Below are 15,481 nucleotides of genomic sequence, written 5' to 3'. Positions count from 1 at the left end.
AATGTTAAAATTAAAATAATCAAAGGCCACAAATACCATTCTCTTTAAATGATCATGCTTACACAGCTTTTGTTTTAGAGGTGGGCTAATGGCGTGCAACACAGACAAGGCATGTGCGTTAACTACACAGGCTTGTACTGTAACGCAGCACAAAATGGGATAATCAACCAAAAGGTACAGAGACACTCGAGGCTGGTGACAGAGAGTCTTTGTGTCACTGCAGTAGAGACACCCATGAGAATCACTGGATTTTTATCTTCCATCAGTGGCTGATGAGTTTAGCTCTTTGGCTTCACATGTCAGGCCTTTTTCTCTCTCTTTGCACTCTGTCCCTGTGTACAAAGGAATACAATCTAGGCCTTGGTGGAGGGAGGGAGGGAGAAGAGGATGACAAATGGCTTACAAGGGTCAATATACCATTTTCTGTCTTTGCTTTGGAAAGAAACACTACACTTTTGGATTTTATCTTTCCTCCACTATGAAGGAAAGTGGAGAAAAAGTGGCGAAAGGCAAAAAAAACCCAAAAATAGGGGAGAGATTTCAGACACAACAAAATATACCTCTGAAAATTTGAATGTAGGCTATAAAGGTGTTATTCAGAGAATGATATGATCAGTTCCACAGGGGTCAGAACACCAGCACTCACGAATTATAACTTTCTGCACACATGCTGCAGTGAAGTAAGCAACCACACCATGTGTAGCAAAGAGTATTTGCCATTTATATATTGCTGCTGCTCAGCCCATTCCCTACCAGAGATCCTGATAAAACTAATAAAATACAGCATCTTGCTCTTAAGAAACTATTCTGAGACTCGTCCACCTAAATGTCCTGAATGTGTCAAGTATTTTTCTCACATGGAAAATTCTAGACTCAGTACAGTGGTGCAAAACTAGATTTAAACCAAAAGAATGTGAGAATTAAAGAAGAAAAGCAAGGAATTTTCTCCCATTGTTCAGAAGAGAGAGTCGAAAGACCCATTTTTTTTTCTCCAGGATCTGAATATCATCTTTTAATCAGGTCCTCAGTATCTCTATGGCCAGATTTGTTATCCTAGATAAAAAGCCATCTTCTCATGTAATATAAACCTGCTTGCATTCCAGTAACATTTTATTTTTCAGCTCTAATTATAGAGCTGTCTGCATGTACTGCTAGCAATCCCTCAAATTCAGTGAGATATGAACAGGTACAAGCCTTAAACATCTCTAAGAGATGGTGTTCACTGGTGAGCACTGTGTGTGTTCCTAGCTGCACTGCAGTACAACAGAGCAACCAGAGACTTCAGCTATGGCTCTCTGGGATGTCTGGGAGACTGTAATCTCCCCACCACTCTGCATTGCTGTTAAAAGACCAGCAGAGCCCACTGTTGTTGCCGTGACACCTGCCCTGGCTCTGCTGAGCACAGAGAGGAATTCCTTCAGACGGCTCAGTTCCAACAAAAGCTTCGAAAAGTTGTGGTGGACACACTTCTCGAGTTGTAAGAACTGGATTGTCCAGCATCTTGTAAGGGGATATTGCTACCTTAATCCTGCTGGAGAACAGAGGGCAAAAACATTCTCATTGCTTTTGCTCCTCCAACTCACCCAGAATTATAAGTGAGATTTAGTGCTGTCAGTCACATATTAGATACTCAAGTACAGCCATTTTTCCTTGCTCCTGAAAAGCACTGAGCACCACAAACCCCTAAGTCTGTAATATAACATACAAAATGAGGTCTCAAATCCATTGATACCTTAAGGATCATTAAACTGCAACTGCAGTTTCTAACCATACCTCATCAAAGTTTGCTCTTATTACAGTGTCTAGTATCCTCTGACAGTGAGTCCTATACATCATAATAAAGGTAGAAACCTGAAAAAGAATGAAGGAGACACACAAAAGATCATTCTGTTTTAAGAAATCCTCTTTTAAAATACCAGAACACAGAGCACAGAAAAAGCAAGTTTTTTCCTTATCTTATCAATGTGCAACTGCAAAAATAATGAACTCAGTTAAATTGTATTTAGATTAGCTGTAAGATGAGTTTTCTTCTCAAAAGTAAATTCTCCCTTTGAATTCATGGATTTTTCTGTCAATAGGATTCTTCAAATGTAAGAGGAGCAAAAAGCCTCAGTGAGATCAAAGATGAGAATGTGCCCCTAATTAGGACATAAAGAACTAAAAAACCCTATTCTTTTGTCCACTTCACATTGATACTACACATGTGAATGGAACCAGAAACCTAGCAAGCTCAGCCAAGAGGAGCCAGAACATTTTTGTCATATATGCAAATAGGATTCTCTGAATTTCTACTCTAGAAGAAGAAATTCACTACATCTCCCTACTCAAGAAAGCATTAGAACTGTTTGTCAGTTTGCCATCTAGTGTGTTCACAAATTAGAGGGCTGCCCTCAATATTTTAAAAGTTGCCCTCAAACATCACATAATTTTAAAAGTTGCCCTGCTGTATGTAATGTAACTTTTTAAAAAACGTACATGGGTGTTAGAAATATTGTACAGTTGATAGTGTCAGCTCCCCTTTTTAAGGGAAGATATTTCTTCCTATTAAATTAAGTACTTCAGCCTCCCATAAATCAAATCAAGGCATTATTAAACTTACTCCTGTTTTAAGTCTTTATATATTAGACAAAGCTTTCATCCAGAGCAGGGGGAAAAAAGAAACCAAGACAAGCTGAGAAAAGATTTCCAAAGTGTTACCTTCTCCTCTGGCAGACTGGCTGGCAGATTTAGATCTTTGACATTTGGAAACTCTGGCAGCAATGTTCCCAGTTTGGATCGTGGTGAATACGCCACTGTCTGTTTGGTTACTTCTTTTTTTCCCGTCTCATTGACCCAGGCTGCTCCTTTTTTAGAATACATCACATCATAATACTGGGAGTTTTCTTTCACTGCAATCCCATAATAATGGTACCTGATACATAGAGATGCGTATTTTATAAAGCAGATTGTTTGAAAATTAAAGAAAAATATATAGAGGCAAGGGAAACTGATAATGCAAATGATTTCTACGGCAAAAAAGACTGAGCAATAGTTTATACATTATTAACAAGCATTGATTCAGCAGCAGAACACTGTGGTAATATACTGAGCTTCTAATTTTCATTCTTTACAGCAAAAGTAAGGTGACTCTGTTATAGGGCAGGAAAATTATGTACTTCTACTTTTTTAACTCCTTAGTAAAAAAAAAAAAGGATCCTAACATTACTTGTTGGCAGAGCTCTGCTGTGCAGCTACTCCTTTAGCTCAGCAATAAGCAGAGGTACAGACCCTCTGAACCAGCCCTTCTGTTGTTATTTCAGCTCCCTGATTCTCAGGCTGTTGAGGGCTGGTTCGGTCCCTGAAAAGCACAAGTCTTCATTGCAAACGAGTTGATCAGAAATGTTTCAAAAATTGAAAACACTTCAATTTTCAAAAAAAAGAGGGGGGGAAAGACTTGTTCCAATTATTTGCTACATACCCTAGCATCAGCACTGGGCTTTGATCAGTGAGAGATAGGACACAGCACTAACTCTGTCTGTGAGGCCACTCTAGGAATTACAGTGTGGCTGTGCTATGGAAACAGATCGGTGGCCTTGTGGGACAAGTTTGTGCTACCAGTCAGCTTTATTATAGGTGCTGGTGGATGCACTGGTTATCAAGCAAAATTCTTGCATCAAAGCTGCAGAGATTTCATCTTAGTCCTCCTGTAATTTCCTAACTTTTATTTCAGTTTCTCAGCTGCAGGCACCCAACACATCAACTAAATTAGTTGTGATTACAAAATGCATCACAAGATTGCATTGCTAGTATACTTTTACTTCAGCCAAATCCTACACAGATTTTTCAGCGATCCTCCACTTCTCTCCTTATAGCCTATCAGATCATCATGAGACTCTGTCTTCTGGATGCCACTATGATGGCACAAGAAATTTCCATCTCTGGATGCTTCTTTGACTCTTCAGTCAGTTACTGTTTCAGAGTGCTGACACCAAATCTGTTCATTCAGACACAAATTCACTTGAGGCAGTTCTACAAAGGTCATCAATGAAATCAATTAAAGAGTAGCATGTAAGTGATGGTAGTTTAAACTAACTGGTGACTTTTCCTTTTCCGCTCACAGTCATTCACCCACAGATCCGTGCACGTCATAATCCCCAGCAGAAAATAGTGGCAAAGAGCTGGAAGGCCAGACTCTTCTATCCGCGGACATAGGCTGAGAGAAGGCCTGGGGTGATGTAGGAAATTTCTAGTACATGGTTCCTGGCCATACCTACTGAGGGCATTCCCTACTTTCCATTAAAAATGAAAACTATCTTGAACTCAACATTGAATAATCCAAATCACATTTCTTAAAACATTCCACTGACATGATATGAATGGATTTTCCTAGCTTCAATACCTGAGAAAGCAACAGTATTGGCTCCAAATTTTCCCATCAGAGCTTAGGTCAAAACATGCATTCCGTACAAGAAACCCGGCTCCAGAATGTTCCTAACCTCTTACAGGTAACTAATGGCAAAGGGTTACAACACCAGCTGTAGAAGTTTGGCTTTTTTATTTTTTTAGCTTGAAAAAAAAAAAGCTCTTGGTTTAAGTGCCCAGTTTGGTCCCTGACAGCTGCCAGGTGAGCACTGCACATAAGGGCCATAAAACTCACACACGGCCTATGTGCTACATCTGGGGTAGGGGAACCCAAAAGGAAATGCTCTGGGGAGCCAGCAGCACAAATTGCTCAGGGAAGGGCAGGAAGAGGGAAAAAGAGCAAGTGGGACTGAAAGGCTTGTATAATTTAAACTTCAATTAATTTAAACATAATTTAAACTTTAAACAGGGGTCAGTCCTGTATCAAGTTTTGTCTTAAATCAGTGAAGGAAAAAAAAAACAAGCCTGGAAAATGTTGTAGAATTTCACTGTGCAGTGTTTAATTCCTGGTATATTTCACTTGGTAGTAAACTGCATAAAAGAGGTTTCCATGGAGTTTAAAATCACATAGACAGCAGCAGCAAAATTAACTCCAAAATTTTTCTACATAGCTTCTTTTTACATTAATTTTACTATCCCAAAGTGCAAAAATTCACTGGAGTAGTTTACACAGATTATTTTCCAATTATTTTTTGTATTCCTATCCAAAAAAACCCCCTTCGACTTAGTTCAATAAACAGGGCTTGAAAGTTTGATATGTAGAAGAATAATATGCACACAACAAAATTGTTTTTGTGTTAAAGTGAAATACTTTTTACCCTCATTGATCTCTTATATTCAGCATTCCTTTAAAGAAAGAAGCAAAATTCCCTTCACACCGTGTAGCTTCCACTCACACCTTGGGTACCAAATTGAAGAGTTTCAGACTACAATACAGGAAGAAATTCGCTTTGATGTTCAGCTGCCTTCTCACGGCTCACCTGTGGTGGAACTGTTTCTAAGCTCAGTGCGACAGAGTACAGCTGCATCTGCATGCTCACATCAATAAACCAGCTGCAAAACAGAAAGCTCTCAACTGATGAGCACCACCAATGCAGCTCTGAACTTAGTAATGTTCCAAGGCAGCTGTGCTATAAAAAGACTGAAGACAGAATAGTGTGAAGTCAGATAATATGAACTACTTCTATGACTGAATTCCCTTTGGCAGTAGCAGGGAAGCAGAACAAAAATAATACTGGCAGCAACTGGTCAGCACAGTTGGTGATAAAGGCACTGAAGTGTTAATGCTTAAAGTCATTTCTTTACGTAACACTTAACTGGAATGCAGTCAGATGTTTCTGAAAACAAAACCAGAACTCGGTTACAGCTGTGCTGGGTCTACCAAGGAGAATATTTATCTTAAAATATAGCACATAGGTAGTCTCTGTGCGCATGACAGAAACCTCTATTTGCTAGATGGGGCAGAACCATTGCACAAGTGGCGTGAAAGGAGTACGTGACCTGAAAGCTGCTCTGACAGGCGGGCAGGTTACAGGGAAATTGTGCAAGAAATATTACGTCTCAGTGACAGTAAAGAGACAGCTTTTGGAGTTGCAAGACACCCCTAGTCAGCAGATGAAGAGTGTCTTGCCCTCTGAGAGACTCCTGGAGTGGGAGGAGCTCCGGTTTGGAAATAGAGCAGTGCTCACTCCTTTCATTAAATGTAAGGACAAGTAACAAAAGTTGCAGGATGCCAGGATGATTTGATAGCCAATAGGGGGTACTCATATGAATGTGTCCACAATGCATCTTGTACACACTTTCACTCTGTCTTCACAAAACTTATATTCAGTACAAAATCCTGGCTCTCTTATCATGGTCCTATCATGCTTTCCTAGTATGTTGTTGGGCTAGCTCACAATTTCCACCTGAGAGACTTCTGGTGGCTTTGATGAGTGGTGTTATGGCAACTCTGAATTTCCATTTGGGACCATTCCCAAAATTAAGTTTCAATTAGCTGCTTAAATATGTCTGCTCAAGAAAAAGAAATCTTAGTTACAAAAACTAAGGAAATATCAAGCTGGGGGGAAGAACATTTTGTCCCATCAAAGAAATACTGCTTTGCATGGACCACTTAGTAGAAGAGCATAGTAAATTTGTCTTCAATGGCATTTCTTTTAGCATCTTAGTTTCTTTTTTTCTTTAAAGAGCAGTTCATTCTAGCTTTATGTATTAGGATGTAAGCTCCATCCTAATAGCATATTTAATTCTCAGCATTTAGCCATATTGTGTTTTATAGGCTTTATTTTGCAAGAGAAGCTTTACCCACAAAATTTTTCAAACACACCATATGACATTTTCATTTCCCCTTCCATAGTTTTCACTTGTGATCTATAGACACTACACTTTTGCTACTCTGTAGGATTCTGTGAAAGCTAATGAGAAAAGCAGATTTTATTATGTGAGGGGCCTTATGCTTGCTACAAAAAGATTCAAAGCTCCCCTGGAAAAATTTCTTGGAGTCCACATGCAGAAAAAAGTGTAAAAACATGGCTGTATCCTCTACATGAATTGGTAGAATCACAACTTATTAACAATTGGAAAAAGTCAAATATCCCAGAAACCACATTCTAAATTCTGAATCAGTTTCTCAATCTGGAATTAGGATGAACTGTTTTCAGAAAATACTATCTTTTGGGCAAGGCAATAAGTTAATTCTTTAGTCACCTAAAGGTATGTTGGATTTCATTACATGGAAAAAATGGTGGTTAAATACAGGTTTGTGAGCAGTTTCAGTTTAGATCAATGCATGTTCTTCCTAAGTTTTAAAGAGCGTTCTGACACTTGTTCTCTAGCCTGAAACGTGATGCTAACCAGTTGTTATTTCCCAGCCTCCAACAGTGGCTCCATTACTCCTGAGTGTGAATGTCCTTTATGTTGTGTAAAGTGAGTTGAGACAAAAAGCAGTATGAAAAATATTGCTAATCAAATCAGTAAAAGGACCACCTTTACAGGATCACTGCTGAATCAGTAAGATAATGTAAAAACTACAATAGAACTTCCAAAGTTGCTTTTAAGTTCCCAACTGCACAAATTAGTGCCTGTTCTCATTCCCCATTCAGCAAAGCCAGAGGCAGATGGGGCCCTCTGGGAGATGATAATAATACCATACACTGCTTACTTTGATTGGCCTCTGGTTCCGAGTCTTCTTGTCGTTAGTTGTGGAAACTGTTGTCTTATTATCTGCAAATAGATAGAACTGATATTAAGACAAATGGAAACACACACTTACTAATGCTTAAATTAATATGGACTTTTAAGACAAAAGAAGTAGAAAAACTGTACTGTGATGTGGTAGGAGAAATCAGAAATAAAGCTCTTGATTTATTCCACTTCTGAAAGGGGGGAAAATATTTTAAACTTCACTATAATTTCATTAACTACCATTAATTTAAATACTTTTAGAAGTTACTGGAATAGAACATATTATCTTTAAAATCTAAGATCAGTTCTGCCTCTTAACTAAGGAGCACTGTAATTAGAATTGGCCTACTACTTATGTCACTTTGCAGGATCAACAAAGTTCTCTACAGACCTTCACAAACCAGCCACTAAACACTTCTTGTTCTAAAATATTATTCTCTAAAAAGGTTTCGGTGTTTGACAGGGGCATCACCTCTACCAAGGAAACTCATCACAGCATTTGTAAAGATACCTCATAATCAATTCATCCTTTATGGAAAACAAGTGGATCTCAGAAACAGCAGGATGTCATCAAGAATCCAAACTCCAGTGCGTCAGCAGACATTAAAAGAATGTTGCTACTGCAACCAAAACTTCTTCAGGGCCAGTTGCATTTAAGGAAATAAATCAATGAATGGAGATTGTGCCTTAAGTCACCAGAGACTCTATCAACCAGGCTAATCCTGATGAAAAAGCTTTGCTGTTGTTGCTGGAAAGGAGATGCTCAGCACCACCAAGGATTGAACCAGATTCTCACTGGGGTCTGCCGTAGGAGGAAAAGTCTTCTGCCAGAACAGTCATGCAACAAAAAGTGCAGTAAGCCTTGAAGATTTACTTGCAAAGGAGTTCCTTCCTTTTAAAATCTGTAATCCATTTTAATTGTGTTTTTGTTACATAAATCACTAAATGCTTCCTCTTTGGCAGGGTAACACCAACCAATATTAAAGAAAAACAAGCCTGCAAGATGGAATATAACTGTTCAACTAGGAATAAAGTAAATTAAAATTGATTAAATAATATAGATTTTTTTTCTCCATTACCCATTTTGCCCCCATGATAAATATTTAATCCTGACTGATGACGGAAAGCTTTGGAACACGTATTTAGATCAAAAGGTGTTATATAAATATAGACATTACAATGTCACATATTTGACCATTTCTTCAGTACTTTCTGGGGGGTTTTAGCAAATGTACAACCATCTTCCCTTAGTATCACATAAAAATTGACCTGTGTTGGTTTCCAAGAGCTTTGCACAAGGTGGCTGATGTCAAAAATGCAGCAAAGACTCAGAGTCGCTAGGTTGTTCAGTTTTAATTTCTGGAGCAAAACTTCAGCAAATAGTAAAACACTTTTGTGGAGCTGTGAAAATTCAGCCTAGCTGTTTGATAAATGAGCAGACAGGCAAGCAGCCCTTCTTTCTTTTTTTGTATGGATTCAATGAAGCCTGCCTAAAGAACACCACATGCTGTTCCAGCTACTGATCTAACATTCCGCAACATCTCAGCCTTCCAAATTCCCTTTAATTACACATTAATCCCACCCCTCTCTCTTTCATTTTCTGCAGACAGGGTTGGGGGCTCCACAAGGCTGTGGGAAAAAAGGCAGTGTTGAAGAACTACTTTCTGAGGATGGTTTTTTTTTTGGGCTAGGGGATTTTTTAAAGACTGGTTGTGTTAGTTTTTTGATTGGTTTTTGGGGGGAGTTTTTTTGTGTCAGTTGTCATTCAGAAAATACCATCTCTCTCCAAAAGCAGCTCTTACAGCAGTTGATTTAATATTAGAGATAGTTTTACTCTATTTTTCCTCTAGGAACAGCATCAAACCATATTACTTTCAAGTATTTCTAGCAGCAGTGAAGTGTTACAATGCAAACTGTAAATGCTACTTTATGAACCATATGCTGTGGGAGTTACTGGGATTTAAATAAATCAGCCAATTTCTACATACCATGGCAGAAGTGATCAGGAAAACAGAATAATAATGAAGCAGCTGATCAGATGATCCCTTTTTCTTTTCTTTGTTTGCTTTTCAAATCCAGCACATTTGAAATAAATACACCTCTCAGAATGTATCTTAAAAGTATGCATCACTTAAAACACAATTTCCCAGTAATTAAAAAAAAAAAAAAAGAGAATAATCAAGCAAAGCTTTGGAAAAAGAGCCAGGACTATTTTATCTAATGCTGCATATATAAAATATTAAATGGTATGCTTACACCTAGGTGCTTGTACATATATGCGTGTTATTAATGTCTGTGTTTGAAATAAAACAAGTCAGGTACTAAAAGAACTCTCTGTTCATATAAATGTTTATATTCGGCTATACTTATGCAAATCTCTGTGCAATGATACTGGTAAAGGCAGGAAAATTACTCTGAAAGGGGAGAGGAAATCAGGCAGGACAAAGTGGAGTTCACTGTGTGTTGAAATCAGTGGAAAAAGCAGAGAACCAAATATGTAGTTTTTTAAAAATTTATATCATTGTCAACCTGAAAAATCACTGCACAAATATGTCATGGCTGGTTTAATATTTATTAGCTTTTAAAGATCTAAAGACAAAATGTGTTAACTTTACAGTTGTGTGGGAAGGGAAGTGGGTTCTAATTGCCAGACATGAAAATCTAGGTTTGGATCTGAAAACTAAGTTGGATCATTTTCCTTCCATCACTGCAGTGAGGTTTGCACAAGCAAATGAATCAAGACCAGACCACGCAGTCTGAGCTACCTTCTGAATGGAAAGTCCCTGTTCTCACAGCAGTTCTGGCTTCTCAACAGTAACAGTGGTAAAAAGATCTCATGGGTGGTATCCAAAGCAATTTTGGAGTGAACAGATCTTTTAACACTGTCCTTCAGTGGAGCTAAAATTTCGTCTCACGCTTCTTCAAAGTGACCATAATTCCAGCTGCCCAGTAAAAACTGCTGAGTAAAAAGGTACAGGTTTTACATATTCCAAATTAAATTTCACCTAAGTCACATGGCAATTTTGACTTTTGGGCATTATTTTAGGCTACCTGATTTTTGGTTTTGAAACACATGTAGACCAGGAATTTCACATGGAAATAGCTTCTGTCCCTACTATGTTAGCCTCAGGGAAAAAAAAGTTCCTGCAATTTCTTTCTCAGTTACTGAACTTCAATGTGTTCTCCCTCTCTTTTCTCTGTACTCTGCTTAAGACATGATCTTGCCTTCTGCCTACCAAAGATCTTCTATGCCTTTCTTGATTAAAAGCAATAAAATGAAGAACTGCTTTGATGCCTCAGGTTTTAGATTTTATATTTTTCAGATTCTATTCTGCTTTAGTGTGTAAGTCTCACTCCACAGAATAGGTAGACAAAACAATTCCTTCTCTGGGGACCCAAGGACAGCCTATCCAGATCTCAGGCCCAAGAGCATAAACAACGGTGGACCAAAGAGAGAAAACAAGAAGGATGGGACTTCGTGGGCTAAAACTGTAATTGGAAAATTAGCTCCAATATGCTAATGGACCAAAACTTACAAAAGTGCGAGAACCTGTAACCTGTTGTCCATTTTGTGGCCATTTTGGGTTGTGCTCCCCAAGGTGGATCTATTTGAGGCCTCTTAATAAACACCTACTTTATTATTTTGCTCTGCCTAGTTTCTGTTCTAGGTCAGCCTTCGCAAGGCATCACTTTATCTTCTGGTGAGTGCTTACTGCATACATAAAATAAACTCATTACATTATAAAACAACATATATATAGTTTACAATTTTTTCAGAGGACTAGTATATCCAGATCAGCATTTGTTGAACATTGCTTCAGACAATCCTGACAAATGGTTTTTGGAATATCTGTGCAGGTCAGTCACATGGGGAGATAACATGATTTTTATCCCACTTCAGCTTTTTAAACCTAGCAGGCGTGTCTGAATAAACTTGAATTAAATATCTAGTTACTTGTATTTTTGGTTATTCTTAAGGCAATAAAATTAAATGGGTTTCTTGAGCATCCATGTAAAACACGGAAAACTTTATGAGCAACAGCTAAAAAAGATCCTCTGTAAGAGTCTGTATTAGAGTCTGCACAATTTATTAATTTTAGGCACTGCTAACTGCAGGAGCTGTTCTGTTACCCACAAATGGCTGCAAGGATGCATTCTTTCAACCTCATTACTGCCAGCTGTCATTTCTGCCACTGCCTCTCTCCCCACATCTCTAGTACTGTAACATTATAACACAAGCAGATCCAGGCTCAGCGTTTAAATGAGGAATTACAGAATTACAGAATGGCTTGAGTTGGGAGGGACCTTAAAGATCTTCTTATTCCAAACACTCTGCCATGGGCATGGATATTCTGCTTTCACCACCACGCTGTCACCCATCACTCCTCATTGCATTCGCTACCAAACTGTGAACTCTATGTTTCCAAATTATTGCATCTAAAATCATCTATGATATGTCAAAACAAATCAGGGAAAAGAAATCTTATAAAGCATCTTATGTGTCTGTCTTCATTCAAGCAAGGATGGAAAAAACCAGAGATGTCTGGAAATTTCTGAAATAACCCTTTTCCTTCCTTTGTCAAAATATTAAATTTTACTCTGAGGCAACAGGTAGAGGATGGCTTTTAAAAGTCTTTCCACTAGAATGTTTTAAATTTCTGCTTTTCAAAAGGCATGATGCACCTGATCTAGAGGGATGTTATTCTTCATTACTTATGTTCCTTTCTATTTGACATAATTCTAGCCTTGCTTCTAGAACTTCACAAAGTAGAGAAATAAGATCTAATTAACTTGCAACCCAGCAATTTCGCACTGCCAGAATGAGAAGTGGATTCCAGGCTCTGCACTCCCTAGCTCAGTGAGATTCTAGAGAGATTCTACATACCGTGGAATAAATTCTCTTTCCTCTCATAACAATTCTTCATAACAGGGCCTAGTTCTGCTTCTCTCAATTCAGGTTTCAGGCCCCATATCTAGACAGCATGCTTTTCTTTCATGAAGTGAGGCATAGAAGATATGTGTTTATCTACCAACTTCTATTGTGGTGTTTCAGTCTTAATATTCTTTGCCATGGCAGCAGCAAAAATTCAGTGATAACAAACATAGCTACATTCTCACAGAGCTATGCTTTCCTTATTCTCACTGCTATGAAACACAAGCAATACTGATGTCCTCAATCTTTTAAGGGAAAGGGTCTTTGGTTCATTCGCCTTTGACCCAGTACTGTTCCTGCTGGGTCTTTCCAGGGTTTCCCCATCAGCTTTAGTGCTTTTCAAAATCCTCCTCTGAGACAGGTGTTATTATTAACACCTGTGCTAAGAGGTTCCTTTCAGCTCAAAACGGCTTGGGGCTGATTCAGCATCATATTGTCTTGAGGAAATGGTCAAGAAAATTTGCACCGAGAAACATCCATTGATAGGAAAGAGCATAATCAAAGTAGCCCAAAACACCATTTCTGTCTCTCGAATCCACCAAACTGTGTAAACAAAAGGGGAACAAGCATGACTTCTCTACCTTCCTCTTCTATACCTTCTCTACCCCCTTGCTTGTTTACTTGCGTGGCCAGGAGGGAAGGCTGCAGTGTACAGGCTCAGTACTCTTGGCCGCAGATCTGTTGTCTGTCAAGATTCAATAACCTTCCCATTTCTCTCCACTTACCTTCCTAAGTTTTGAAATAGGGCATGGTCTAACTCTAGGATAAGAACTTGTTTTTAGCATTGGTATGGCTCAACTGACGCTGCAAAGCAAGGCAGAAAAACCTGCTGGCCTTTTCTCTAATGCCTGTGCCCAACTCTGCTTGCTATGGAGATTAGATTCTGTGAGGAACTCCAACTGAACTGGACACTGCGATGAAGCTTGCAAGACCGCTTCTCAAATTCATCTACATAAAACAGTATCCTCCTTCAGCAGTTCCTTTGGCCAGATAGAATTCAGCCTAAGGCATGATCAAACAGATTACTGTGCCCCAACAAAGCTGCAAACACTGAGTGGTGTGCCTCAGATCCTTAGCTGAGCTGCAGCCACTTTTGGCGCTGACTTGCTGAAGGCAAGCAGACCTAAAACCCTGCACAACTCCCCCTGCTCTGTACTGGTGCCAGCACAGTGCCTGCCATCACCCAGCCTATCTGTGGGAAAAGGCTGAGCACCAGGATCCCTGCACTCTGGCAGACCCTGAGCTGTAAGCACAGCCTCTGGGACGTGTTGACAAGGCATGAGGTAAAGCAGCCCTGGGGCCAATCCATGCTTAAGGCCTAACTGGAAGCCAGATGCTTGAAGTGGCCAAAACACTAAAAGTCCCATTGCTGTAGGGTATTGAGAAAGGAAAAGTCACTCCAGAGAAACTGAGTGGTCCTCACTGGTTTTCTTACTCCCCAAGCTCAAGAAGAAAAAGGCAGTGGTCAGCAACCTACAACAGTACAAGAATCAGCTAAGTAGAGCCAAGGGAGCAAAGACTTTTACAGCTATTCTGCAGGATCACCATGGCCCACACCTGCATGACTGCTTGCTTCTGCAGGACTTGTATTATTATGGTCTCGTCAGAGGATCTTGGCCTAGAAGATTCAGAGTTGGGAAGAAAATTCATACTGGTGGAAACTGTTCTTCAGTCAGCAATCCTAGCTGTTCAAAAGGGATGAAGGGAAACCAGGGACTGCTCAGATAGCAGTGACAGACTCATTCAGTGCAATAAGAGAAACTACATCCTCATATTTACATTGATATTTTTCCCCAGTTCTATTTTTGTATTCAGTGTTGTAGAAATTGCTCATAATAGAACAAGTGTTGTTTTAATCCATCAGAAGAGAGCACTAACAGTAAATTTGGCTTTGTATACCAGTTACTATTGAGCCTACTTAAGAGCAATCTGAGAGCAAAGAAATAAACACATCTTCAGAAGAAGTATCTCCTTATGAACAACTGCAGGCAATTTCCTGATATGTGCATTTCAATACAAAGACAAATCTGAATGCAATCACATCACAATGTCATTACCAGAGAGGATTCAATAAAGGTCTTTTCTCCCTTTTCAAACTTTAAAATAATATAGTATAACAGCAAGAAACTGTAAAACTTGTTTATCCTAGTCATGCTTGGAGGAACAGTCCTGAAAGCAAAACTTCTGGGCATAGACAGTGCATCATCATGAAAAAGGAGTCTGGCTGGTACAGCTTGTACCTCACTGGAGCAAAGTAAACTATTGGGGGAAAAAAGTTCTTTCCTAATCAATATTACAAGTCTATTGTGGACTTTGCCCATTATCTAGTGAAATGCATTCACTGGAATGTAATTTTCACTTACAGCAAAGCCAGTCGGAGCAACAAAATTTGTGAGAGCATGCATCCATGTTAAACCTCTTTAAGATGCCAAAATGATGTAAAGGGACCTCAGAGGGGGGAAATCACCCTGAGAAGTGTCACCAACCTTCGTTTTCCTTTTCAAATATTAGTTTGTTATTGCTTGTCAAAAGACACGGCAGGAAAGCCCCAAAAGAAAAGCAAAAAAAAAAAAAGAAATCAGAAGAGGAAAGTATTTATCCTCCAGGGGGCACATGGGAGTTGGGAAGAACTCAGCTTCATGAAGATGCAAAGCGATTTTACCTCAAGTCTCTCAGTGTTCTGGGGGAGAGATGTGGCAGGGCATGGCAGGGGAATTAGCACTGCCCAGTAAATTTAAAGCAATGAACTGAGGGCGCGGAGGATGGGACAGATTGCTGCAGTTGGGAAGATTACATCTTCGAGGGTCCTGACTAAAAACCAGTGTACATACAGGCTCACAAAAGAAACAAGAACAAAAATCAGTGTTGGAAATAAAAGTGAAAGAGAAGCTCAAAGAATTGCCAATGCAGCTAGCAGCTGGGAGGAATGGTAGAGCCAGGAGAAGCCTTATGGCACCCACCCCT

The 15,481-nt window shown here is 39.3% G+C and overlaps 1 protein-coding gene across 1 annotated transcript in view; it reads right to left on the bottom strand.

Moving 5' to 3' along the window:
* RFX4 (regulatory factor X4) overlaps positions 1 to 15,481 on the bottom strand; it is an 88,021-nt gene that overhangs the window by 36,259 nt on the left and 36,281 nt on the right. Inside the window, exons 5-8 of the mRNA XM_014307339.2 lie at positions 7,562 to 7,623; positions 2,698 to 2,911; positions 1,772 to 1,851; positions 1 to 5 (exon numbers count right to left, since the gene is read on the bottom strand). The exon at positions 1 to 5 is cut by the window's left edge and continues 157 nt beyond it. Of these exons, the coding sequence (XP_014162814.2) occupies positions 1 to 5; positions 1,772 to 1,851; positions 2,698 to 2,911; positions 7,562 to 7,623 (361 nt within the window). The remainder of the gene's footprint in view (positions 6 to 1,771; positions 1,852 to 2,697; positions 2,912 to 7,561; positions 7,624 to 15,481) is intronic.

Source organism: Geospiza fortis, unplaced genomic scaffold (assembly GCF_000277835.1).
Source record: "Geospiza fortis unplaced genomic scaffold, GeoFor_1.0 scaffold173, whole genome shotgun sequence".
In the NCBI taxonomy this organism is placed as follows: Eukaryota; Metazoa; Chordata; class Aves; order Passeriformes; family Thraupidae; genus Geospiza; species Geospiza fortis.
The sequence above is the reverse complement of the archived record's forward strand: the minus strand, read 5'-3'. Positions and strand labels throughout refer to the sequence as shown.